At 43.4% G+C, this 27,769-nt stretch overlaps 1 protein-coding gene across 4 annotated transcripts in view; it reads right to left on the reverse strand.

Annotated features, from left to right (window-relative positions):
* The window catches only part of LOC128684524 (ankyrin repeat domain-containing protein 16-like), a 239,184-nt gene that overhangs the window by 177,840 nt on the left and 33,575 nt on the right, over nucleotides 1–27,769 (reverse strand). For all 4 annotated transcript variants that reach the window (XR_011393974.1, XM_070099919.1, XM_070099920.1 and 1 more), the window contains exons 3-4: nucleotides 21,057–21,178; nucleotides 3,378–3,632 (exon numbers count right to left, since the gene is read on the reverse strand). Coding sequence is in view for 3 of the 4 variants with exons in the window: in XM_070099919.1 (XP_069956020.1) it covers nucleotides 3,378–3,632; nucleotides 21,057–21,178 (377 nt within the window). In the remaining variant the exon portion in view is untranslated. The remainder of the gene's footprint in view (nucleotides 1–3,377; nucleotides 3,633–21,056; nucleotides 21,179–27,769) is intronic.

Consider the following 27,769-nt stretch of genomic DNA (forward strand, 5'->3'; position numbering starts at 1 on the left):
CAAGACTTTCCTAAAATGGGCCATAACATTGTCATTGAAATAGTCACAAGCACGGCTTGCAACAGCTGTGTCAGGGTGATTTTCATCTATAAAGGTTTGCAGTTCAACCCACTCTGCACACATTTCCTTAATCTTTGAAGTAGGCACAATGGATTCCACAACTGGCATAGGCTTCTCAGGGTTAGCCCCAAACCCTTCAAAATCTTTCTTAATTTCCATACTAATTCTCACCCTTTTTACCACAGGGTTGGCACTAGAAGCTTTCTTGGGGCCCATGGTCACTTATTTTCCAGAAACAGCACCGAAAATACTGTAATAATACGAAATATTCCGAGTGTATGCTTGGATGTTACCGCGGAGGCTGGCTGGTAAACAATGGGACGGAGCGGCACATGTGAGGCTGGCTGAGGGCACATTGGACGCGTCTCGGACGAAAATCGGTATGCGGGTTTTTAATCGGTATGCGCGGCAAAAATTTTGCGATAAAAGTAATCGTTATGCGGAAAAATCGCTATGCGATGCCATCGTTATGCGGGGGTCCACTGTACAGTGCAAAGTCGCTGTTTTAATCCAAAAACACGGTCAAAGTTTTTTTTTTCTCATTACACACTGTGTGCTGCAGGATTTTTTTATACTGCGCACACTGACCACACAGACCCATTATTTCATATGTAGGCCTGCCAGCTTTCACTAGATTTGAGGGCACTAGAATTTAGGCGTACTAGTACGTCAAAAACCCTGGGGCGTAAGCTGTACTAGTACAGCTGAAACCCTGAAAGGGTTAAGGGGTACGTAGACACTGAAAAATTCAAACCCCAACAAGTGTCCAATTGTGACGAAACAGGCCTGTTTTGGAAGAAAATGCCAAAGAGGACCTACATCACACAGGAGGAAAAGGCACTCCCAGGACACAAGCCTATGAAAAACAGGCTAACTCTTTTGTTCTGTGCTAATGCTAGTGGTGATTTTAAAGTGAAGCCTTTACTTGTGTATAACTCAGAAAATCCCAGAGTGTTTAAGAAAAACAATTTCATTAAGAACAAGTTAAGTGTCTTGTGGAAAGCAAATAATAAGGCATGGGTCACAAGGCAAATTTTCAAAGAGTGGGTCCAAGAAGTGTTTGGCCCCAGTGTGAGAAAATACCTCCTAGAAAATAATTTGCCACTCACGTGCCTCCTGTTAATGAACAATGCTCCTGTACATCCTCCAAACCTGTCTAGGGACTACAGTTTCATCACAGTGAAGTTCTTGCCTCCTAACACCACTCCTCACCTAAAGTGCATGGACCAGCAGGTCATTTCTAACTTCAGAATACTCTACACAAAAGCAGTGTTTGAAAAGTGCTTTGAAGTGACCACAGACACTAAGTTGACCCTAAGAGAGTTCTGGAGGAATCACTTCAATATCTACAGCTCCATAAGCCTATGGAGGCTTGGGAGGGAGTGACTTCCAGGACTTTGAACTCTGCTTGGAGACAATTGTGGCCAGATTGTGACCAAAAGAGGGATTTTGAAGGGTTTGAGACTGACTGACCCTGCTGACCCTCTGCCTGTTGTGGACTATTGTGGCATTGGGGAACACCCGGGGGGCTGGAGGTGAGTGGAGACAATGTGGAAGAGTTGGTGGATGATCACAGGAAAGAGCTAACCACTGAAGAGCTGGAAGAGCTTCATCTGGAACAGTATTAGACCACAGCTCAGGAACTTGCTTCGGAGGAGGAGCAAGAGGGAGTGAATGAGGTGCCTTCTTCAAAGATTAAGGAGATTTGTGCCAAGTGGAATGATGTGCAAACATTTGTGGAGAAGTACCACAAAGAATGATGTCACTCTGACTGCTAGCATGCTCACTGTACATATGGTGTAAGCTGCTACGACTCCCAGATGATGTGCCTGAGTCGTCCCTGCTACTACTCACTCTCGCCAGCACCACTAAGCTGTGTTGCACTGTGTTCCCTGTAGTGACTCCCCAGCGACAGTACCAGTTGAGAAATGTCCTCCTGAGTCACTTGCCAGAAGAAATCCTGCTCATATGCCAAGTTCTGATGATGCATCACTTGAAGACACCAGCAGGTTGTGCCCCAGGACAAGTGAACCCTGCAGCAACTACTCCACAATAACTACTTCACTGTTCCAAATGAGACCGTACTCAGATATGCCATAGCTCAGCAGCAGCGATGTCTCCCGAAGTGATGTGTTGCAGTATCTGTCTAGATGAAGGAAGGCATGCCTCTGAAGCTCACTGCCTTGGACCACGATGTTTTAACACACTCCCTTTTGTTTCTTCCCTCCCTGTAGGAATATTTTTTTTGTCCATGTCCACATGTATATGTATTGTTATTCTGTGTTCTGTGCCCTGTTCCTGTGAGAGAGAGACTGACTTTTTTTCAGTCAGTCATGGTCGAGGACAACCATGGGTAGGTTGCCGAGTAATGTATGCCCAGTTGGGTTTATATTTCACGTCAGGCAGCTGTTCATATTTCACGCCATGCTGATGCTGACATCTATAGGCCTACCAAGCTCAGCCCACACCACTCCTTATTCTCACTCACGCACCTGACAGCCTAGAGACAACAAGCCTACTCTCCCTCACAGGCATGGGCCTGGCCTGCTGCATTAACACACTGCCTGTGCACCAAGAACCCAATATGGTAACATGCTTCCAAAGCCTTATCATTCACCGCTACCAGAGATGTAACCATTATGACTGAATCTGAATCTATATGGGAAAGAAAGAAAGGAAGAGGGAGGGAGGGAGGGGGAGGGGGAGGGGGGAAGGGGGAGGGAGGGATGGAGGGGGGGAGGGAGGGGGGAGGGAGGGAGGGAGGGAGGGAGGGAAGCAGGAAGCTGTTACTGTCTCCCATCGTCCACCTGGTACACATACAGAATGTCTCCCTCCCTCCCTCTCCCAACACACTCTCCTCCATCATTCAGTTTAAGACAGTGGGCAGGCAGGCAGGCAGATTGATAGATTGGTAAAGAATTGTAGACTTGATATTTAAATTCTTGGTGTTGCTGTCTCCCACCATGTGTGTTTGGTTCACACATCTGATACATTTAGCCTCTGTCTTCCTTCCTCTTCCTCACTTCCACCCTCCCACTCCTCTCCACTACACCCTTCACCATCACACCATTTAAGACCTCTTCACCACTCTGTCTTGTCTTTGGGCTGAGACACACTCACATGGGCCGACCATCATACACTCAGCATATCTTACTTTTTTTCATTGCTACTCAAAACTAAATTCCTTTATGAGGGTAAATCGCTACTCAAAATTATCGTAACTCAAGTGATCACTGCATTCTCTTTTACACTTTCTGAATAAAAAAAATCCTTAGAAGTGAAGGAAATATCAACAAGAACCTGACTGTCTAACTCACCTGCTGTGTGCAAAGGTGATCTCCCATTGTTGCTAACAGTGTTCCATACTGAATTATCAATATCTAGTATATAATTTACTATTTCTTCATCTCCTTCTCTACAAGCCAGATGGAAACTGGTCCAGCCATCTTTATTAATCAAGCGAAGATTGGCTCCATTTTCTATAAGATACTTGACTATTTGTAGACTTCTTTTAGTACATGCTAGCATTAATGGTGTCCAATCAGCTCGTTTAAGAGGGTCAATCGTTGCTCCTGAAACATGATGCATAATATTTATAATCAAAATAAATATGGCAGATAATTATGAATTATTATTATAATTATAAATGCAGCGCTCTATGACCCACAAGGGTCATACAGTGCTGCAGGGTAGGGCATGCTAAAGGTTTAATAAGCTTAGTCAAAGACTAGTGAGGGAATATAAAGTAAGGGTGTTAGACTGGTGATGACACTGGAGGTAAATTCTGTGTGCTCACTAGTAGACAAGACAGTAATAGAATATGGCAAACTGAAATTGGAACCTGACAATTCTCGCAGAGTGGAACCGGGTATCTCTCCATGAGGTACTCACGAGTGAGACGGGTGTGCCCGATGTGAAGACAGGACAGCGTAGTCTACCAACCTTGGCACTGATGATAAGATAACCTAAACATGACTGATAGAATATAATTTCTCTTAAATCAACTCAGACCAACATTGTTGCCAAAGACTGCAAAGGTGTCTAGAGATTACAGCAAAATAGTCCGAGAATAGAATACCTTTACAGTGGACCCCCGGCATACGATGGCATCGGTATACGTTAAATCCGGTATGCGATACATTTTAAGGCAAAATTTTTGCCTCGACACTCGTTAAAAAACCCGCCACACGCGATTTGTCCGGGATGCGTCCACATGTGGCCTGAACTGCCCTGTGCGTGCCAGTGTTTACAAGCCAGCCAGTGTGCTCGCATCTAAGCATACATTCAGTACATTCCATATTATCACAGTGTTTTTGGTGCTTGTTTCTGCAAAATAAGTCACCATGGGCCCCAAGAAAGCTTCTAGTGCCAAACCTTCGAGAAAATGGGTACTAATGACTACTGAAATGAAGAAAGAGATAATTGCAAAGTACGAAAGTGGAGTGCGTGTGTCGGAGCTGGCCAGGTTGTATACAAAACCCCAATCAACCATCGCTACTATAGTGGCCAGGAAAATGGCAATCAAGGAAGCTCTTCTTGCAAAAGGTGCATGTCTCTTTTCAAAACAGAGATCGCAAGTGTTAGAAGATGTTGAGAGACTGTTTTTGGTGTGGATAAATGAAAAACAGATTGCAGGAGATACCATCTCTCAAGCGATCATATGTGAAAAGGCTAGGAAGTTGCATGAGGATTTAATTGAAAAAATGCCTGCAACTAGTAGTAATGTGAGTGAATTTAAGGCCAGCAAAGGTTGGTTTGAAAGATTTAACCCTTTGACTGTTTACGCCGTATAAATACGTCTTACGCGCCACTGTTTCTGACGTATCTATACACGTACATTCTAGCGGCTTCAAATCAAGCAGGAGAAAGCTGGTAGGCCCACATGTGAGAGAATGGGTCTCCATGGTCAGTGTGCACCATATAAAAAAATCAGGGAGCCAGCGGTGCATTGTGGGAATTCCATTTTTGTTGTCCTTTTTCAGCATGCCTAGCAGTAAGAAATATGTGATTCCCCAGCAAATCTGGGACTCTTCTCTTCCCAAGTGATGCTCTTAACACAGATGGAAGTGTCAGTGAAGATAAATTTCATGGTTTTGAGGAGTTTGAGACCAAAAGCAATGCCCAAGATACCAGAAGAATGGAGGAGGAGGAGGAAGGAAGGAGGAAGGAAGGAGGAAGGAAGGAGGAGGAGGAAGGAGGAGGAGGAAGGAGGAGGAGGAAGGAGGAGGAGGAAGGAGGAGGAGGAAGGAGGAGGAGGAAGAAGGAGGAGGAAGGAGGAGGAGGAAGGAGGAGGAGGAAGGAGGAGGAGGAAGGAGGAGGAGGAGGGAGGAGGAGGGAGGAGGAAGGAGGAGGAGGTAGGAGGAAGGAGGAGGAAGGATGAGGAGGAAGGAGGAGGAGGAGGGAGGAGAAGGAGGGAGGAGAAGGGAGGAGGAGGAGGAGGAGGGAGGAGGAGGAGAGAGGAGGAGGAGAGAGGAGGAGGAGGAGGAGGAGGAGGAGGAGGAGGGAGGAGGAGGAGGGAGGAGGAGGAACGAAGAGGAGGAGGATGGAGGAGGAGGAAGAAGGAGGAGGGAGGAGGAGGAAGGAGGAGGAGGAAGGAGGAGGAAGGAGGAGGAGGAAGGAGGAGGAGGAAGGAGGAGGAAGGAGGAAGGAGGAGGAAGAAGGAGGAGGAAGAAGGAGGAGGAGGAAGGAGGAGGAGGAAGGAGGAAGAGGAAGGAGGAAGAGGAAGGAGGAAGAGAAAGGAGGAAGAGAAAGGAGGAAGAGAAAGGAGGAAGAGAAAGGAGGAAGAGGAAGGAGGAGGAGAAGGAGGAAGGAGGAGGAGGAAGGAGGAGGAGGGAGGAGGAGGAGAAGGAGGAGGAGGAAGGAGGAGGAGGAAGGAGGAGGAGGAAGGAGGAGGAGGAAGGAGGAGGAGGAAGGAGGAGGAAGGAGGAGGAGGGAGGAGGAAGGAGGAGGGAGGAGGAGGAGGAGGAGGAGGAGGAGGAGGAGGAGGAGGAGGAGGAAAGAGGAAGGAGGAGGAGGAAGGAGGAGGAGGAGGAGGAAGAGGAGGAGGAAGAAGAAGAGGAAGAGGAAGAAGAGGAGGAGGAAGAAGAGGAGGAAGAAGAGGAAGAAGAAGAGGAAGAAGAGGTAGAAGAGGAAGAAGAAGAGGAAGAAGAAGAGGAAGAAGAAGAGGAAGAAGAGGTAGAAGAGGAAGAAGAAGAAAAAGAAGAAGAAAAAGAAGAAAAAGAAGAAGAAAAAGAAGAAAAAGAAGAAGAAAAAGAAGAAGAAAAAGAAGAAGAAAAAGAAGAAGAAAAAGAAGAAGAAGAAGAAGAAGTAGTAGTAGTAGTAGTAGTAGTAGTAGTAGTAGTAGTAGTAGTAGTAGTAGTAGTAGTAGTAGTAGTAGTAGTAGTAGTAGTAGTAGTAGTAGTAGTAGTAGTAGTAGTAGTAGTAGTAGTAGTACCCTTGAAGCATGGAAAAAAGTTCACCCCATGACAGTGACAAGATAAGGGGAGATAACATCTGATAAGAGCTGACGTTTGATGAGCGTAAACGAGGTTGGAGGGAAGGGGCAGCTGATAAGGAAAGATTAGATGACCATCCCCCTTGCTTTGCTTTTGCTGGTACACAAACATTTCTGTCTATTTGTCTGTCTGCCAAGCTCCCTGTCTAGTTCTCTGTCTCAGAGAGAGCCACAAGACTGTGTCATCATCACCTCATCACTCCTTTTACTCAACATCCGGCTTCGAAGTCTACAACTTTAGGCCGACTTCTCTGATGGAATGGAGGAATGAAGGATGAATGGAGGAAGATGAAAGGATGCAAGAGGGAATGGATGGATGGATGGTAATGGATGGATGGGATGGAATGGATGGATGATGGACATGAATGGCCGGATGGAATGGATGGATGGATGGGATGGAGGATGGAATGGAATGGATGGAATGGATGGATGGATGGGAATGGAGATGGATGGGAATGATGGATGGGTATCGGATGGAATGGATGGATGGTACGGAGGAAGGATGGATGGATGGAATGGAATGGAGGATGGAGGAGGTAAGGATGGATGGAGAAATGGATGGATGGGATGGAGGAAATGGATGGATGGATGGATGGTAAATGGATGGATGATGATAATGGATGGAATGGATGGATGGAGGTGATGGAATGGGAATGGATGATGGATGGATGGGATGGATGGATGCAGGATGGAATGGATGGATGGATGGATGGAATGGAGGATGGATGGGTCGGAATGGATGGATGGAGGATGGAAGATGGATGGATGATGGTAAATGGAGGATGGATGGATGGAAGGGAATGGATGGATGGATGGAGATGGATGGATGGATGGATGGATGGATGGATGGATGGATGGATGGAATGGATGGAATGGATGGGATGGATGGAGGAATGAATGGAAGGATGGATGGAATGGATGGAATGGATGGATGGATGAATGGACAATGGATGGATGGATGGAATGGATGGAATGGATGGATGGATGGAATGGGATGGATGGATGATGATGGATGGAACATGGAATGGAATGGAGGATGGATGGATGGAAGGAATGGATGGATGGATGGAATGGTATGATGGAAGGATGGATGGATGGAATGGAATGGATGGATGGAAGGATGGAAGGAGGAATGGAGGAATGGGATGGACGAGGATGGATGGAATGGATGGTAATGATGGAAGGAGGAGAGGAATGGATGGAATGGATGATGGTGGAATGGATGGATGGATGGAATGATGGAATGGATGGACATGGATGGAATGGATGGATGGATGGAATGGATGATGAATGGGTAGGATGGATGAATGAATGGATGGATGGGAGGACAATGGATGGGATGGATGGAATGGAATGATGGATGACATGGATGGACAATGGATGGATGGATGGATGGATGGAATGGATGGATGATGGAATGGGATGGATGGATAAAAATGGATGGATGGATGGAAATGGATGGATGGATGGGAGGATGGATGGATGGATGGATGGATGGGATGGATGGATGGAATGGATGGATGAATGGAATGGATGGATGGATGGAATGCATGGATGGATGGAAGGAAGGAAGGAGGGAGGAAGGAAGGAAGGAGGAGGAGGAGGGAAGGAAGGAAGAGGAGGAAGGAGAAGGTAAGGAAGGTAAGGAGGAGGAGGAAGGAAGGAGGAAGGAAGGGGAGGAGGAAGGAAGGAGGAGGAAGGGAAGGAGGAGGGAGGGAGGAGGAGGAGGGAGGAAGGAAGGGAGGGAGGAGGAGGAAGGAGGAGGAGGGAGGAGGAGGAAGGAGGAGGAGGAGGGAGGAGGAGGAGGAGGGAGGAGGAGGAGGGGGGAGAAGGAGGAGAAGGAAGGAGGAGGAGGAAGGAGGAGGAGGAAGGAGGAGAAGGAAGGAGGAGGAGGAGGAAGGAGGAGGAGGAGGAAGGAAGGGAAGGAAGGAAGGAAGGAAGGAAGGAGGGAAGGAGGGAAGAGGAGGAAAAAAGAGGAGAAAGGAAGAGGAGGAAGGAAGAGGAGTAAGGAAGAGGAGGAAGGAAGAGGAGGAAGGAAGAGAGGAAGGAAGAGAAAGGAGGAAGAGAAAGGAGGAAGAGAAAGGAGGAAGAGAAAGGAGGAAGAGGAAGGAGGAGGAGAAGGAGGAAGGAGAAGGAGGAAGGAGGAGGAGGAGGAAGAAGGAGGAAGAGGAGGAAGGAGGAAGGAAGGAGGAAGGAAGGAGGAAGGAAGGAAGGAGGAGGAAGGGAAGGAGGAGGGAGGAGGAGGAGGAGGAAGGAAGAAGAAGAAGAAGAAGAAGGAAGAAAGTAGAAGAAGAAGAAGAAGAAGAAGAAGAAGAAGTAGTAGTAGCAGCAGTAGTAGTTGTAGAAGAAGAAGAAGTAGTGGTAGTAGTAGCAGTAGTAGTAGTAGTAGTAGTAGAAGAAGAAGAAGAAGTAGTAGTAGTAGTAGTAGTAGTAGTTGTAGTAGAAGTAGTAGTAGCATAGTACTCCTTTGAAGCATGGAAAAAAGTTCACTCCCCATGACAGTGACAAAGATGAAGGGAGATAACATCTGATAACAGCCTGACGCTTTGATGAGCGTAAACGAGGTTGGAGGAAGCGGGCAGCTTGATATGAAAGATTAGATGACCATCCCCCTTGCTTTGCTTTTGCTGGTACACAAACATTTCTGTCTATTTGTCTGTCTGCCAAGCTCCCTGTCTAGTTCTCTGTCTCAGAGAGAGCCACAAGACTGTGTCATCATCACCTCATCACCTTTACTCACATCTTCAAGCTGAGTTTGGCACTTTGTCTGGATTTTTTGGAAGGAGGAGGAAGGAGAAGGAGGAAGAGAAAGGAGGAAGAGGAAGGAGGAGGAGGAAGGAGGAGGAGGAAGGAGGAGGAGGAGAAGGAGGAAGGAGGAGGAGGGAGGAGGGAGGAAGGAGGAGGAAGGAGGAGGAAGGGAGGAGGAGGGGAGGAAGGAGGAGGGAAGGAGGAAGGAGGAGGAAGGAGGGGAAGGAGGAGAAGGAGGAAGGAGAGGAAGGGAGGGAAGGAGGAGGAAGGAAGGAGGAGGAAGGAGGAAGGAGGAGGGAAGGGAGGAAGGAGGAGGAAGGGAGGGAGGAGGAAGGGAGGGAGGGAAGGAGGAGGGGAGGAAGAAGAGGAAGGAGGAAGGAGGAGGAAGGAAGGAGGAGGAAGGTAATGGAGGAGGAGGAAGGGGAGGAGGAGGGAGGGAAGGAGGAGGGAGGGAGGAGGAGGAGGGTAGGAGGAGGAGGAGGAAGGAGGAGGAAGGAGGAGGGAGGAAGGGAGGAGAGAAGGAGGGAGGAAGGGAGGAGAGAAGGAGGGAGGAAGGGAGGAGAGAAGGAGGGAGGGAGGAAGGGAGGAGAGAAGGAGGGAGGAAGGGAGGAGAGAAGGAGGGAGGAAGGAGGAGGAGGAAGGAGGGAAGGAGGAGGAGGAAGGAGGAAAAGGAGGAAGGAAGGAGGAAGGAGGGGAGGAGGGAGGAAGGAGGAGGAAGGAGGAGGGAAGGAAGGGGAGGGAGGAAGGAGGAGGAGGAAGGAGGAGGGAAGGAGGGAAGGAGGAGGGAGGGAGGAGGAAGGAAGGAAGGAAGGAAGGGGAAGGAGGAGGAAGGAGGAAGGAAGGAGGAAGGAAGGAGGAAGAGAGGGAGGAAGGAAGGAGGAGGAGAGAAGGATGGTCAAGGGGCAAGGAGGAGGAGGGAGGGGAGGAGGAGGAAGGAGGAGGAAGGAGGAGGAAGGAGGAGGAGGAGGAAGGGAGGAGGAGGAGGAAGGGAGGAGGAGGAGGAAGGAGGAGGAGGAGGAAGGAAGGGAGGAGGAGGAAGGAAGGAGGAGGAGGAAGGAGGAAGGAGGAGGAAGGAGGAAGAGGAGGAAGGAGGAGGAAGGAAGGAGGAGGGAGGAGGGAGGGAGGAGGGAGGAGGGAGGAGGGAGGAGGAAGGAGGAAGGAAGGAGGAAGGAGGAGGAAGGAGGAAGGGAGGAGGAAGGAGGAAGGGGAGGAAGGAAGGAAGGGAAGGAGGAGGAGGAAGGAAGGAAGAAGGAGGGAAGGAAGGAGGGAAGGGAAGGAAGGAAGGAAGGAAGGAGGAGGAGGAAGGAAGGAGGAAGGAAGGAGGAGGAAGGAAGGAGGGGAGGCAGGAAGGGAGGAGGAGGGAGGAGGAGGGAGGAGGAGGAGGAGGGAGGAGAAGGAGGGAGGAGGAGGAGGAAGGATGGAGGAGGGAGGAGGAGGAAGGAAGGAGGAGGGAGGAGGGAGGAGGAGGAGGAGGGGAGGAGGAGGGGGAGGGGGAAGGAAGGAGGAAGGAAGGGAAGGAGGAGGGGAGAAGGAGGGAGGGAGGGAAGGAGGAGAAGGAAGGAAGGAGGAGGAGGAAGGAAGGAGGAGAGGGAACAAGGAAGAATGGAATGGCATGGAATGAAGGAAGAATGGAATGGAAGAGGAGGAAGGAAGAGGAGGAAGAAGAAAGGAGGAAAGAGAGGAGGAAGGAAGAGGAGGAAGAGAGGATGGAAGGAAGAGGATGGAAGAATTGAGGAGGAAGGGAGGGGAAGGGGCAGGATGGAGGAAGGAGAAGGAGAAGGAGGAAGGAATGGAGTGAGGAGGGAAGGAAGGAAGGAATGGAAGGAGGAAGTGGAAGGAGGAGGAAGGAAGGAGGAGTGGAATGGAAGAAGAAGAAGAAGAAGAAGAAGAAGAAGAAGAAGAAGAAGAAGAATAAAGAAAGAAGCAAGAAAGAAAGAAGCCAAAGAAAGAAGTAAGAAGAAGCCAAGAAGAAGAAGAAGAAGAAGAAATAGTAGCAGAAGAGTATGCAGGTAGCAGTAGCAGTAGCAGCAGTAGCAGTGACAGCAGCAGCAGCAGCAGTAGCAGCAGCAGCAGCAGCAGCAGCAGTGGCAGCAGCAGCAGCAGCAAGTAAGGGCATGCAGTAGCAGCAGTAAGTAGCAGCAGAGAACAGCAGCAGCAGCAGTAGCACCCTTGAAGCATGCGGAAAACAGTTCACCCCATGACAGGACACAAGATAATGGAGACAAACATCTTGATAAGAGCCTGACGCCTTGATGAGCGCAAACGAGGCTTGGAGGAAGGCATTGATAACGGAAAGATTAGATGACCATCCCCAGCTTTTTACTTTTTTGCTGGTACACAAACATTTCTGGCTCTATTTGTCTGTTCTGCCAAGCTCCTGTCTAGTTCTCTGTCTCCAGAGAGAGCCTACAAGACTGAAAGGTCATACTATCAACCTTCATCACCTCACTCACATCTTCAAGCTGAGTTTGGCACTCCTTTGTCTGGATTTCATGGCGGGTTATCCTAGGTAACTACACTATGTATACTTGTATTTATGTGTACCTGTGACACAGAGATAGACAGGACAGATAGAAAAAGAGTAGACAGGATTGGAAAGAGATAGAATGAGGGGAGAAAGATAACTTAGATAGAAATGAGGGAAGGGCAAGCATCCGACCCCATTATGGCTGAGGCAGGCAGGAGGAGGAAATGGAGTAATGAGATAATAAGTGTCATTTTGACAGCTGCCGAGACTCCTGACTCAAAAAACAAATTATAAGCCACACACTCGCACCCAAAAACAAGCTTGCTGGATGGAGATAATATCACTTATATGAGTATCTAGTGACTATATATGTGTATATATATTATAGAAACCAGAAGTACAAGAAGGGAAGGCAGGAAATGAAGGAAGGACAGACAGAATGGAAAGGCAGTAGGAAGAGAGGTAGGAAAAGGAATGCAGGAAAGTAGGAAGGAAGGAATGATGACACACGACCATTTACCCTAGGATAACCTACTCCTAACACAATTGCCTGCTAATACTTTGAAGAAAACTGCTCAGACGAGGTGCTTTTGTCTTTGCTTCCCATAAAAAAAGTCCACAAAAAAGGCACACACACTGGTTTTATGTCAGGAGGAGTAAAACACCTACTTGTGTATGAAAACATGTTTCAAAGAGTTCCACAAGTCTGCAGAACTTCAGGAATATGTTCTGGTGACTGTACATTGGTACATATATTATAGAACAATAGCAATTGAAACAATTCTATTGTTTGTTTTTGGTAAAACAAGTTTTGTAAACAATATATTGATAATTATGTGTGTGCTTATTGTGTTGTATACAACGAGTGTATATATGTACAATTATGCACCTTACTTTGGTCTCATAGGCCAAGCATAAGTTATGTGAAAAATAAAATAGTGAAAAACAAAACCTTTCAAATACAAGCAAACTAAAGTTTATCGGGGTGAGCATGGCAGTCGCCGCTGCTTGCCATATCGTGGCTCATTTTCTGCAAACCTTCACAGCTCTATATCCTCGGCAAGTACTGGATGGCAAAAATTTTTTTGGGACTACTAAAACACTCAGAAAAATAATCTTAACATTTTCATAAGAAAAATTTTTTTTTTTTTTTTAAATATTTTACGGTACATTGAGAATGACAGTTTCAGAAAGGCCCTAAGTGAGCAGTCAAAGGGTTAAGAATCATAGTGGCATACATAGTGAGACAGGCATGGTGAGGGGCTGCCAGTTCTGACCAAAAAGCAGCTGGAGTGTAAAATATGTGTGGAAGGAATTCATGGATTTACACAGACAGTGTAAGAATTTAAACCTGAACAAGTGTTTAATTATATGAAACATGCCTTGTTTTGGAAAGAAATTCGGCAAGCAGAGCCTACATTACTCAGGAGTGGAAAAGGACTTGCCACTACTAAGTCCCTAATGGAAGGGGATTCTTTGATAAACACAACAATTTACACTCACTCCCCTCCTCCCACCCCCATCAATCATCCACCAGATTCATTAGCGGTAAGTGTCATGTATCTTCTATTGTTAGTAGAGTAACTACTAACTGTGCATGTCTTCTTCAGTTTGTGTGCATTAAACTTAATATTTCATGTGGTAAAACTTTTTTTTTCATAATACTTTTGGGTGTTTTGCACGGATTAATTTGATATCCATTATTTATTATGGGGAAAATTAATTCACCTTCCGATAATTTTGGCATACGATGAGCTCTCAGGAACAGATTAATATCGTATACCGGGGTCCACTGTATATGAAATGTGAGGGTCATGTACCGCTGACTGCATAGCAGAGTCTGCATATACTGTACAGGTACCATCCGACTTACGACCGAGCTTGGTTCCGACCAACTGTTCGTAAGTCAAAATGGACGTAAGTCGAACCTTTGAAAATTGCCGACATACTGGGCATAATGTCAAACCTTTGCTATATAAACTACCTACATAGTACTGTAATGTACAATCATTATTTCATTCTTTTTACCATAATTTACTTCTATTGATATATTTTAATCATTTATGTACTGTATATTATTGAGACAGTGGACCTCGCGATAACGTGGACGCTTCGCATAATGGACGGAATAACCTGGCATAGCTGGACGCTTTGATCGCTGCCAAAATTTTGCCCCCAAGCATAGTGACAAAACCCGCTCCAGCTGCCTTCGTCCCTCAGACGCCAGCCCAATGTGCTGCTTGAGCCTACAGCCACATGTTCCGCCCGGTGGCATTGTTTACCAGCCAGCCTCCGCGGGTAAACATCCAAGCATACAATCGGAACATTTTGTATTATTACAGTGTTTTTGGTGATTTTTTCTGGAAAATAAGTGACAATGGGCCCCAAGAAAGCTTCTAGTGCCAACCCTACAGCAATAAGGGGTGAGAATTACTGGCGGAGATGAAGAAAAAGATCCGGGATTGATAAGCATGAAAGGAGGAGCGCGGTTCCTTCCGAGCCTACCAGGCTGTATAATAAAACCCTAATCAACTTCCATCGCTACTATTGGCGGTACAGCTGCTGCCGTTGCTGCATCACCATCAGCTGCTTGCTGCACTGTCAGCCTGCCTGCCTGCTGTACCACCGTCCAGCTGCCCTCCGCCGCTATGTAGTACCATTGCCTGCTGCCTGCGTAGCACTTCATCTGCCGCTGCTGGTAGCATCGCCTTCGCCGCTGCTGTAGCATCGCCTGCCGCTGCTGTAGCATCGCCTGCTGCTTGCCATGTAACCAATCCGTCCAGCCGCCGCCGCTGCCTGTAGCATCGCCTGCCTGCTGCTGCCGCTGTAGCATCGCCTTGCCGCTGCTGCTACCAGCATCGTCAGATGCCGCTGCAGCATTCGTTCCGCCTGCTGCTGGCAGCATCCGTTCTGTTGCCGCTGTAGCATCGCCTGCCTGCTTGCTGCTGCTGTAGCATCGCCTGCTGCTGCTGTAACATCGCCTAGCTGCTTGCCTGCTTGCTGCTGTAGCACCGCTAAGCTTGGTGTGGCTTATTGAGAATACCAAGAAAACAATTAACCCCAGAGGATTTGCCACCCGAGGATAGCCCTAAAAAGTCAGTGTCATCGAAGACTGTCTAATCGATTATCCTACTTGGGGTCCTTAATCTTGTCTTCCCAGGATGCAACCCACACCTAGTCCGACTAACACCCAGGTGAACAGGGAAAATGCCTGGAACCTAGTGGCTCATATTGGTGAATTTAGAGCCAGCAAAGGCTTGGTTTGAGAGAGTTTAAGAATCGTAGTGACATACACAGTGTGATAAGGCCTGTTCTCAAAGAAAATACCTAAACAGGACCTACAGCACTTCAGGAGGAAAAGGCACTCCCAGGACACAGTGTCTCATCAGTCATTGCTACATCTTTCAAAAAAGGTAAGTTGTCATTTATTCTTTCATTTAGTAGGGAGTAGTACATGCACAATATATATTGCGCATGCAATACTACTTCACCTATTGTGCACATGTATCCTTCTTCTTCTTGTGTAGGAAAAAATGTATATCATGTGGTAAAATTTTTTTTTTCAAACTTTTGGGTGTCTTGCACGGATTAATTTGATTTCCATTATTTCTTATGGGGAAAATTCATTCACATAGCGAACATTTCGCATAACAGCCAGCCCTCTTGCACGGATTAAGGTCGCTATGCGGGGGTACACTGTATATGGCAGCAAACTGTATTGTAAATTTTACATCTCATACAGTATCACATGTTACTGTTATCTTTATGTATTGTCAACACAGTGGAATGGGAGAATACCACTGGTAGTGTCATCCTGCCAGAATGTATTATAACCTATACCCTAAGTAAAGAGAAACAACTCTGCAACATGTGTAATACGTGGATCCTGGGCTGGCTGGATTACCAAGCAGGCCGGCTGGCAGGTATTGGCAGGCTGGCAGGCTGGCAGGCTGGGCAGGCTGGTACATGGCTGGCTGGCTGGCTGGCTGGCTGGCTGGCTGGCTGGCTGGCTGGCCTGGATTGGCTGGCTGGCTGGCTGGCTGGCTTGGCTGGCTACATGGATACATTGGAATGGCTGGCTGGCATTAGGATTGGCCATGGCATTACAATTAATTAATTAATTAACACCAACAATACATACAATTATTGGCAATAATTGGAATAATTACCTGGTTGGCGATTAATTAATTAATTAACGACATTGGCTATTGGTTGGCTGGTTACTAATTGGAATAATTATTGGCTACAGCTACACACTACACAATTATTGGACATCAATACTAATGGATCAATTATTCAATTGGTTACATCATTCATTCAATTATTGACAATAATTAATCATTACATACAATATCATCATCATTACATACATACATCATTCATTCATTCATTCATTCAATTATTCATTCATTCATTACGACATTCATTCATTACATAGATTCATTCATTCATTCATTCATTACGATCATTCATTCATTCACCAATGGATTATTCATTCAATACCGAATCACCATCAATCACCACCATCAATCATTCATTCAATCATCATTGGCCATTGGCCATTGGCCACATACACATACACTACACTACACACACACATTCACACATTACACACATTACACATTACTGACATTCACACATTACATTATTATTGATTATTATTAATTATTACATTATTCACACATTACACATTACACACATTAACATTAATTAATTATTCAGTTATTACACATATTATTATTAATATTACACATTATTATTAATTATTAATTATTATTAATTAATTATTAATTATTATTATTAATTAATTATTAATTATTAATTACTTAATTAATTAATATTGGCTCTGGCTGGCTGGCTGGCTGGCTGGCTGGGCTGGGCTGGCTGGCTGGGTGGTGGGTGGGTGGGGGTGGGTGGGTTAGTGGGTGGGTGGGTGGTTGGCTGCATGACTGAATTTGGATCTCTCTCTCTCTCTCTCTCTCTCTCTCTCTCTCTCTCTCTCTCTCTCTCTCTCTCTCTCTCACACACACAAACACACACACACACACACACACACACACACACACACACACACAATCGTTCAGGACCCTGTACACCGTATACGTTAGGCCCATATTGGAGTATGCGGCACCAGTTTGGAACCCACACCTAGCCAAGCACGTAAAGAAACTAGAGAAAGTGCAAAGGTTTGCAACAAGACTAGTCCCAGAGCTAAGAGGTATGTCCTACGAGGAGAGGTTAAGGGAAATCAACCTGACGACACTGGAGGACAGGAGAGATAGGGGGGACATGATAACGACATACAAAATACTGAGAGGAATTGACAAGGTGGACAAAAACAGGATGTTCCAGAGATTGGACACAGTAACAAGGGGACACAGTTGGAAGCTGAAGACACAGATGAATCACAGGGATGTTAGGAAGTATTTCTTCAGCCACAGAGTAGTCAGTAAGTGGAATAGTCTGGGAAGCGATGTAGTGGAGGCAGGATCCATACATAGCTTTAAGCAGAGGTACGATAAAGCTCACGGCTCAGGGAGAGTGACCTAGTAGCGATCAGTGAAGAGGCGGGGCCAGGAGCTTGGACTCGACCCCCGCAACCTCAACTAGGTGAGTACAACTAGGTGAGTACACACACACACACACACACACACATAAGTAAAGTTATCATACATAGTGTAACTTACCTAGGATAACCACAAAAATCCAGACAAAGTGCTATACAGTGGATCTGTGCTCCAGTGCCCTAAATTAATAATACAGTGGACCCCAGAGATTCATGATTAATCCGTTCCAGAGAGTCTGCCGAATGGCGAAACCATTTTCCCCATAAGAAATAATGGAAATAAAATTAATCCATTCCAGACACCCAAAAATATTAAAATAAAATATTTTTTTCAAATTAAATAAAGATTTACATACTGAAAACAATGAGAAATCAAGTACTTACATATATAAAATAATAATAACATTACACTTGCCTTCTGGGTGGATGGAAGACGGGAGGAGGGGATAGGAGGAAGGTGTACACTATTGTTTGGAAGGAGAATCTCCTTCCATTAGGACTTCAGGGACCAAGTCCTTATCTGGGGTTACTTCCCTTCTTTGTTTTTTAAAGACACTGGGAACAACTTGAGAGTCACTGGACCCCTGTCGCACAAAATATCCGTCCAGAGAGCTCTGTTTCTGGCGTTTAAGATTTGTCTGAAGTGGGACACAACAATGTCATTTTACATGTTGCCAATACGGCCTGCAACAGCTTTGTTAGGGTGAATTTCATCCATAAATGTTTGGACTTCAGTCCACTTTGCACAAATGTCCGTAATCTTTGAAGAAGGCACCTTCCTCCATCTCTCTTCCTCCTCTGCAGCAATATCCTGAGCTGTGATCTCTTGCTGTTGCAGATGAAGCTCTTGCAGCTCTTCAGTGGTTAGCTCTTCCCTGTGGTCCTCCACCAACTCTTCCACATCCTTGCCACTCACCTCCAACCCCAGGGACTTCCCCAATGCCACAATAGATTCCACAACTGGCACAGGCTCCTTAGGGTCAGCCCCAAACCCTTCAAAACCCCTCTCTTGTACACATTCTGGCCACAATTTTCTCCAAGCAGAATTCAAAGTACTGATCTCATTTTTGTCAGCATATTTACCCCCTTTGCAACAACAGCATCCTTGATTTCCTTTTTCTTGGCTATGATGGAAGATATGGTTGTACGGGATTTGTTATACATCCTGGCCAGTTCGCCCACACGTACGCCACTTTCATATTGTTCAATGATGCTTTTCTTAAATTCAATCGTATTTCTCACCTTCTTTACCAAAGGCTTGGCACTAGGAGCTTTCTTTGAAGCCATGGTAGCTTACTTAGCACTTGCAAGCACTAAAATCAATGAAATATTATGAAATATTTCGTAGGAGCAAGTGAGGGGACAGTCGCTCACTGGTAAACAATGGCACACTGGCTGGGAAGGCTGGCGGCTCAGAGCGTGAGTATGCATCCCAGACAAAGGACGATTAGCAATTTAGCGGACCATTTGCGAGCCAATGTTTAGACGAAATAACGGGACTATTTCCAAAATAGACGACTTTCAGGCCGGACAATTATTGAGGGACCACTGTATTTACATTATAATTTATAAATAAGTTTATTCAGGTATACACAAATACATTTACACAGATTATCATACATAGCAGCATATGTGTAAAGTACTTAGGATAACCCAAAAAAGTCAGAGTGACTTACGTATTTCCAGTGGGGTCCTTTTATATTTATACTTAATATATTTACTTTTATGCTCACACTTTTATATTTACACTTACCTTGGAGATGTTAGTTTAATTAGTTAGTTTGATGGAGGAGATGCTGGCAGAGGTTAAAGGTAGTGGAAAATAGTAGGCCAACGTATGTTCAGCGGATGTACACACATCCAACAACATTGGAGTGTTACTTTCATGTCATTTTTCTATCGCTTACTCGCTTAACTTACTTGCTACACTGTTAATTCTACACTTTATCGCTGGCTGGCACTATACCCTTTATCGATACCTGCTGTTTTAGTATTGTACATATTATAGAATCAATGAATCACTGCAGAAGGCACATTCTCCCCTCTCTCTTCCTCCTCCATTTTGGTACTTTGCTACGAGTTTTTTCTTCAACTTTATTGTGTTTCGCTCCTTCTTTATCATAGGGCTGGCACTAGAAACTTTCTTTGGGCCCATGGTGGCTTATTTAGCAGTTACAAGCACTAAAAACACTGGAATAATACAACCGAAATGGCTTGTAAACATTGGCACACTGGCTGTACATAGAGTCTTGGAGTGGCTGGACCCGCTAAGGTCACGCTCTGGCCCCATGGACAAGTTCGGGATGAACGTCGTTAGACGAGTTTTTCGCCGTTGGTAGAGCCATTTCTTTTACAACAAAGAGCGCCATTAGACGAATTTGCTGTTACTTGATGCCGCCGTTAGTTGAGGGTCCACTGTAATTGTATAAATAATATCAGCACATTTGTGAATGTATATTAGACCCACCAGCTGGCATGTATTAGATGTGCGATGTCATTTGTTTACTCTTGAACATCGGCAACAGTTTAACATTTCTGCTACTTTGAGCTCAGTTTCAAGCCATTTTCAGTACTAAAACCTATCAAAATCATCTCTATGTCTGTAATATATCTTCCATTCTATCAAATGAGACCAAGAAATCACAAATACAACTATAAAAAACATATGAAAAAACACTGCAAAGTTGCTGTTTTAAATGAAAATACGGTCTCAGCTTTTTGTCTCATTACGCACTGTGTGCTGCAGGATTTCTTGTATGTGGTGCACACATACCACAAAGATGTATTCTCTCATATCTAGGCCCAAATTTACCGCTCACAGCTTATCAAAGTGAGCTGAGCTCATGGCGTAGATCTACGGTTTGGACCCTCAACGTAAAGCCGTAGATCTACAGCACAGACCCTGAAAGGGTTAAACCAAATACTGTACACAGTCAGTTTTTTTCTCATTATGCACTGCATGCTACAGGATTTCTTTTATGTGGTGCACTCTTACTGCATCGACCCATTCTCTCATATCTAGGCCCAAATTTACTGCTGACAGCTTATCTGAGTTGAGCTGAGCTCGTCATGTAGGGTTAATACATACTACTATGTTTAGTTCTTAAGTAGTATTTAAGCATTAGTCTGCCTGAAATGTAGTGGCTTTCTTTTGTGTCTAACAATATTTTATTACATGTAAACTACATTACCTGTATATTGCATAAAAAAATAAATTATTTGTATTTGTACATGAGGGACCCAGGCATCAAGGGTTAATGTTGCAGTCTGATGGATAAATCTATTTCTGAATTTACAATACAGTCCTTAAATCCAGAGTTCTCCATTATTGCTATGTTAATTAAAAATTGTCATTATTCAGACTTTCTAGGCACCTCGCTTCCCTAAGAGTTAGTTAAAACAATAGTTCACTGTAATTAAGTAAAGCATAAAAGATAAAAATTATTTGAAAAAAAAAAAGAATAAATCAAAAGAAACTAGCATGCTCCATCATAAGTATAATTAATGAGAAATTATAACATAAGATGACTCATGTTGACACAGTCACAGATCAGCAAGACAATGCTACAAGTGAAGTTATAAGCAGCTGACAATGATGAAGTTATTCATTTCAAGTGTATTATTTTGTAGAAAAGTTTATATTGCATGTAAACTCATCTTTTATGGAAAGTCAAATAATCCTGGTAGCATTAAATAAGGGAAAGATATTTGTCAACCATTACCATAATATAAAAGTATCCTCACAATGGGAAGGGTTGAAGCTTGAACTGCCATGTGTAATGGTCGTTTGCCATCCATATTCTGCTGTTCTATACAGACATCACACCCATGTGACAGAAGCCAACTGTAAAAGCAAATTCTAATTACTTTAAAGAACTAGAAAATTCAAGTACAGTGGACCCCCGGTTAACGATATTTTTTCATTCCAGAAGTATGTTCAGGTGCCAGTACTGACCGAATTTGTTCCCATAAGGAATATTGTGAAGTAGATTAGTCCATTTCAGACCCCCAAACATACACGTACAAACGCACTTACATAAATACACTTACATAATTGGTCGCACTGGGAGGTGATCGTTAAGCAGGGGTCCACTGTATTTATTATTTTTGTGAAACACTTTGTATAAAAAATTTAAAAGTTAAAAAAAAACTAACACAAAAATGTTGATCTGCAAGAAGTTGCAATACTACACTGATGACTCAGCATCACTACAACTCTGAAGGGCTGTGAAATATATGGTAACTAAAACGTAATGCTTTGTGAAAAGAAGTTTGGACACACATTAAATATCTGTATTGACCAATAATCTACTTCAGCCTCAGAGCTTCAAACCTTAAACTGTTGCAGATCTGGTAAAACAAGCTGGTGCTGTAGTGTAGCAAAATTTAAAAAAAAAAAAAAAAAAAAAAAAAAAAAAAAAAAACTTAGCAGAAAAAAATATTTAAAACTGATTTATGGAGTGATGAAGTTGACAAAAAATGACCCCTTGATGGCAACATTGTTGCAATCCTAGCAAGCAGCAGTTTTTTATTTATTTTTTAAGGTAATTATGTTTATCAAAATGTTTTTTCAATACGTAACACTAAATTTCATCATTTTACATGATAATACGTATTTGTATTTCTATAGGTGTCTGTACAGTAAGCAGGCAGTGAAATACTTCACACTACAGCCTCTCCTCATTTACCAATGGAGTTCCGTTCCTAAGACCACGTCAGTAAACGAATTCATCGATAATCAAGAAACTACCTCTTACTGATACTTCAAAAATGTCACCACCTGAAATTAAAACATTCAATTTTGTGCTTGCCATGAAAATCACTTCAATCCATTCATTTTTAATGGTAATACAACAAGAAATAGGTCAACAACCTACTTCCGAGATATTCCAGGAAACGCACGCATAGCTGATTATTTAGGACTTTCTTTTTTTGAGAAAATTGCACTTTTTCAGTCATTGCATAGGATAAGAATGATCTTCTATAGTTACCCTTCAGGTGCATAAAGCCTAACATTTTTCTGTAAGGGTTGTAGTCACTTTTTTTTTCATCCCTCCCCACCACCTACCCTTCAATACCTCTCTATATGATGTCAGTTTTTATTAATGTGGACGTCTTTATCATGGTTCTATGTCATTTATGCTATACCTAATATTATTCTGGAATAAGTATGATAGGTAGATAATCTTTATTGATAGTAATACAGTGGAACCCCGAGTTTCATCTGCCCTGAATATCGTACACTTTGAGTTTAGAATCGTTTTCTCGGCTAAATTTTGTCCCAAGTTTCGTACCGTGCCCTGCGTTTCATCCCATGTACCAGACCTGTCTGTCTCCCCGCGCAGGCATCATGAGTCAGTCTGGCTGCTTGTTTATCTTTGAGTAAACATTACCCTGTTTGCTCATCCAAACATTTCACAATTAATTCATTGTGTTTGGTGCTTGTTTATTGAGTGTGACTGTGAAATAAGTCACCATGGGCCTAAAGAAACTTCCTAGTGGCACGCCTTTGGTAAAGAGAGCGAGAATCACCATAGAAGTGATGAAAGAAATAGTACAAAAATACGAGAGTGGTGTGCCTGTTGTGGAAGGTATTGTGGCACCGGGGAGGTCTATGGGGTCGGAGGTGAGTGGCAAGGATGTGGAATAGTTGGTGGAGGACCACAGGGAAGAGCTAACCACTGAAGAGCTGCAAGAGCTTCATCTGGAACAGCATCAGACCACAGTTGAGGAACTTGCTTCAGAGGAGGAGGAGGAGGAGGAGGAGGAAAGGGGAGTGGAGAAGGTGCCTTCTTCAGTGATTAGGGACATGTGTGGAATAGATTGCAAAGTTTTGTGGAAAAATGCCACCCTGAGCAAGCTGAAACAAGCCTTCTCTGCAACAAGTTCAGTAACAGACCATGTCCTAGTTTAGGGAAATGTTAAAGGGGTGCCAGAAACAGAGGACTCTGGACAGTTATTTTGTGAGACAGAGGTCCAGTGACTCTGAAGCATTAAAAGACAAAGAAGGGAAGTAACCCCAGATAAGGAATTGTTACCTAAAGTCTTTATAGAAGGGAATTCCCATTCCAAACAATAAGTGCTCCCTCACTCCTCCTCCTAATCTTTTAGATGCCAGCAACAGTCTTCAATAAAGGTAGGTAAATGTTAATTTAAATGTTTATTTTAATTGTTAATTTATCTATTGTATTACTAATTTAAGTACTATATGTATTTATCTGTGTTGTGTGCTTGTAAAGCTATAGTTATTCTTTAAAAAATTTATTTTTGTGAATATTTTTGTGGGTCTGGAACAGATTAATTGGACTTACATTATTTCTTATTGGAAATATTGCTTCAATTTTAGGATGTTTCGACTTTAGTACTAGCTCCTGGAACGGATTAAGGACGAAACTCGGGGATCCTCACTTAACGACGGACTTCCATTCCTCAGACCACGTCAGTAAATGAATTCATCATTGAGTGAGGAGCATACTATAATGGTAGTGGGTTTGTGTCAACCATCTTTGATGCTGTTTTAATATCACCTTTGCATCAGTTATAACATTTCTGGCATATTTTTTAATGTTCATACAGTAGTGTACTGTATATTGTAATAAACAGAATAGAGGAAATCAGCTCTAATATACATTATTTAGGTATGTATACTGATCAGAGTCCATTTTAAGTCCGAGGCTGTAGTATAATCATACAGTATTTTAAACTGGGGTAAGGCACACTTCCGTGCGTCACGGGAATTCTGAGACACTGCTCGCTTCTCTCTTTGCAATAGCTCTGCCCACTTTGCAACGATGCCAAATAGTGAATTAAATATGTATATTAGAAAAAAAAGAGAAAAAGATAGCATATGAGAAGTTTTTACAAAGTAGAAGTGATGCAAAGAGGGAAGAGTATATGGAGAAAAAGAGAGAGGTTAAGAGAGTGGTGAAGCAATGTAAAAAGTGAGCAAATGAGAGAGTGGGTGAAATGTTATCAACAAATTTTGTTGAAAATAAGAAAAAGTTTTGGAGTGAGATTAACAAGTTAAGGAAGCCTAGAGAACAAATGGATTTGTCAGTTAAAAATAGGAGAGGAGAGTTATTAAATGGAGAGTTAGAGGTATTGGGAAGATGGAGGGAATATTTTGAGGAATTGTTAAATGTCGATGAAGATAGGGAAGCTGTGATTTCGTGTATTGGGCAAGGAGGAATAACATCTTGTAGGAGTGAGGAAGAGCCAGATGTGAGTGTGGGGGAAGTTCGTGAGGCAGTAGGTAAAATGAAAGGGGGTAAGGCAGCTGGGATTGATGGGATAAAGATAGAAATGTTGAAAGCAGGTGGGGATATAGTTTTGGAGTGGTTGGTGCAATTATTTAATAAATGTATGGAAGAGGGTAAGGTACCTAGGGATTGCCAGAGAGCATGCATAGTTCCTTTGTATAAAGGCAAAGGGGACAAAAGAGAGTGCAAAAATTATAGGGGGATAAGTCTGTTGAGTATACCTGGTAAAGTGTATGGTAGAGTTATTATTGAAAGAATTAAGAGTAAGACTGAGAATAGGATAGCAGATGAACAAGGAGGCTTTAGGAAAGGTAGGGGGTGTGTGGACCAGGTGTTTACGGTGAAACATATAAGTGAACAGTATTTAGATAAGGCTAAAGAGGTCTTTGTGGCATTTATGGATTTGGAAAAGGCGTATGACAGGGTGGATAGGGGGGCAATGTGGCAGATGTTGCAGGTGTATGGTGTAGGAGGTAGGTTACTGAAAGCAGTGAAGAGTTTTTATGAGGATAGTGAGGCTCAAGTTAGAGTATGTGGGTCCACTGTATTTACAAAAATTAGATATCACTACAAATTATACACTATGATTTTTTATGTCCATTGATTGGCCATATATAGTGTTGAGGTTTGTGGTGGTCATGGTGGGTGGTTAGAGGATGTAGGTGGAAGTGGTGGTGGGGTAGTGGTGGTGGGGTAGTGGTGGTGGGGTGGTGGTAGGTAATGGGGGTGGTGGGTGGCAGTGGTAACGACGGTGGTGGGTGGTGGTTATGATGGCAGTGGTAGGGTGGTGATGTTGATGGGGGAGGTAGTTAGGTGTGGTAGTGGTGGGTGTTGGTGAAGGTTGGCTAGTGGTGGTGGGTGGTGGTGGTGGAGGCATGATGGTGAAGAGGTGGTGATTGTTGGTGGTAATAGTCAGTAGTGATGGTGGCAGTGGTGGTGTTGGTGGGTTATGGTGGTAGTAGTGGGTGGTAGTGGTATGTGGTTTAAGTTTGTCAGACTTTTTTTTGGTTATCCTAGGTTCTCCAAACATATGCTGTTATGTATTTATTTATTTTATTTATCATATGTCTTTGCAAACAGTACATTGAGATTTTGTATTTACAATAGTGGGTTGCAATGCAAAGAGAGCCTCTATTATGCCTAGGCATTATGGGCCAACTTAACATTATTGACTTACAGACTACTTAACACTAAGGATTATATCATAGTTGTACAGTAGCATAGTAATTATTTCATAGTTGTACAGTAGATTATTAATTATAAGTGAATCAAAAATGTATAAGACAAAAGATATATTCATATATTCTAAAATGCCTTTTGTGAAAATAATGATTTAATTATATTTCTGTCAACAATGGATAAAAGGTTCAAAGTGATTGTTGAAGTTATGATGTGGGAATATGTAAGTATGTGCGTACTGAGTATTTAGTGTTTAGTCTAGGGTGATTAAGTGGCTTTTGAGAAGAGTCTTAAGTTGATTTTCAGACTGGGTTACTTTAATATCTTCTGGTAATGAACTCCTTATTTTGGGGCCCTTTATGTACATAGAGTTTTTACACAGTGTGATATGGACACGAGGTATATCAAAAAGAGATCTGTGTCTTGTGTTGTGGTCATGTGTCCTGTTTAGGTTGGTGAGGAGAAGTTTGAGTGGAGGGTTTATATTTGCGTGTATTGTTCTGTGTATGTAGTAGGCACATGAATAAGTATGGATGTTCTTAATGGTGAGCAGATTCAGATTTTTGAAAATTGGTGGAGTATGCTGGTGGGAGTGGGAATTTGTTATCATTCTTACTGCTGCCTTTTGCTGGGTTATTAGGGGTTTTAGGTGATTGGATGTTGTAGATCCCCATGCACAAATTCCATATGTAAGATAAGGGTATATGAGTGAATGGTACAGTGCCAGGAGAGCTGACTGTGGAATGTAGTACCTTATCTTTGATAGTATGCCTACAGTCTTGGAGATTTTCTTGGTGATTTTTGTGTGTGTCCGGAACTTAAGGCTACTGTCAAGGTGGATACCTAGGAATTTTCCCTCTGAGTCTTATGACTGATGATCCGTTTAGCGTTATGTTAATTGGATCATTTGCAACTTTGTTTCCAAACTGAATGAAATAGGTTTTATCAGTATTTAGGGTAAATTTATTAGTCATCATCCAGGCAGATATTTTCTGCAATTCGGCATTGACAGTGTTTGCTAGTATGACTTGTTTGGGTGGGAAAAGACATACAGGCCTCCCTCAACATTCACGTTTTCAACTTTCACGAGCTTCACACATTCGCGAATTCCCAACCGCCAAATTCCCAGCCACCAGATTTCTAGCCGCCAAATCATATTTAAGTTGCCCGCCACCTGCGAGTCCCTACTACCCTTCCTCCAACCCCCGCAACTGGCAGCCAGCCCTCCCACCACTCAGTGTGGTGAGTGTTTTGTTTGTTCATTATTTGCTATTAAACCACAGTATAAATAATGTAAACCCATTCATGACTGCATATTGGAATGGCTATTCGGACAGGTATTAGACGGTGACATCATGTGTTTACTCTTGAACACTGCAAAGAATTAAACATTTCTGCTACAGCTAATAATAACAATAGTAATAATAATAATAGATATGATATAATTGAAGAAGGAAAGTGTACAAAAATACGAGGGAGTGGTTGACACATCGTCAGTGTGACTTCATTTATGCTGGAGTGAACATTAGTCTCCCTGCTCTTCCAAACATTTCACAATAATTCATTGTGTTTGGTGCTTGTAGATTGAGTGTGACTGGAGTGGTAGAGGCAGTGATTGAGGCAATGGTATTTAATAACATACATGTTAATAATAATACATGTTATTAATAATATGTACTATTATTATTTATAACATATATGTTATTAAATACATACATGTTAATAATAATACATGTTATTAATAATAACATGTACTATTATTATTTATAACATATATGTTATTAAATACCACTGCCTCAACTGCTGAATTATTGTGAAATGTTTGGAAGAGCAGGGAGACTAATGTTCACTCCAGCATAAACAAAGTCACACTGACGATGTGTCAACCACTCCCTCGTATTTTTGTGCAATTTCCTTCTTCAATTATATCGTATTTATTATTATTATTATTATTATTATTATTATTATTACTATTGTTATTATTAGCAATAGCAGAA

The sequence above is a fragment of the Cherax quadricarinatus genome, chromosome 70, assembly GCF_038502225.1.
Source record: "Cherax quadricarinatus isolate ZL_2023a chromosome 70, ASM3850222v1, whole genome shotgun sequence".
Classification (NCBI taxonomy): domain Eukaryota; kingdom Metazoa; phylum Arthropoda; class Malacostraca; order Decapoda; family Parastacidae; genus Cherax; species Cherax quadricarinatus.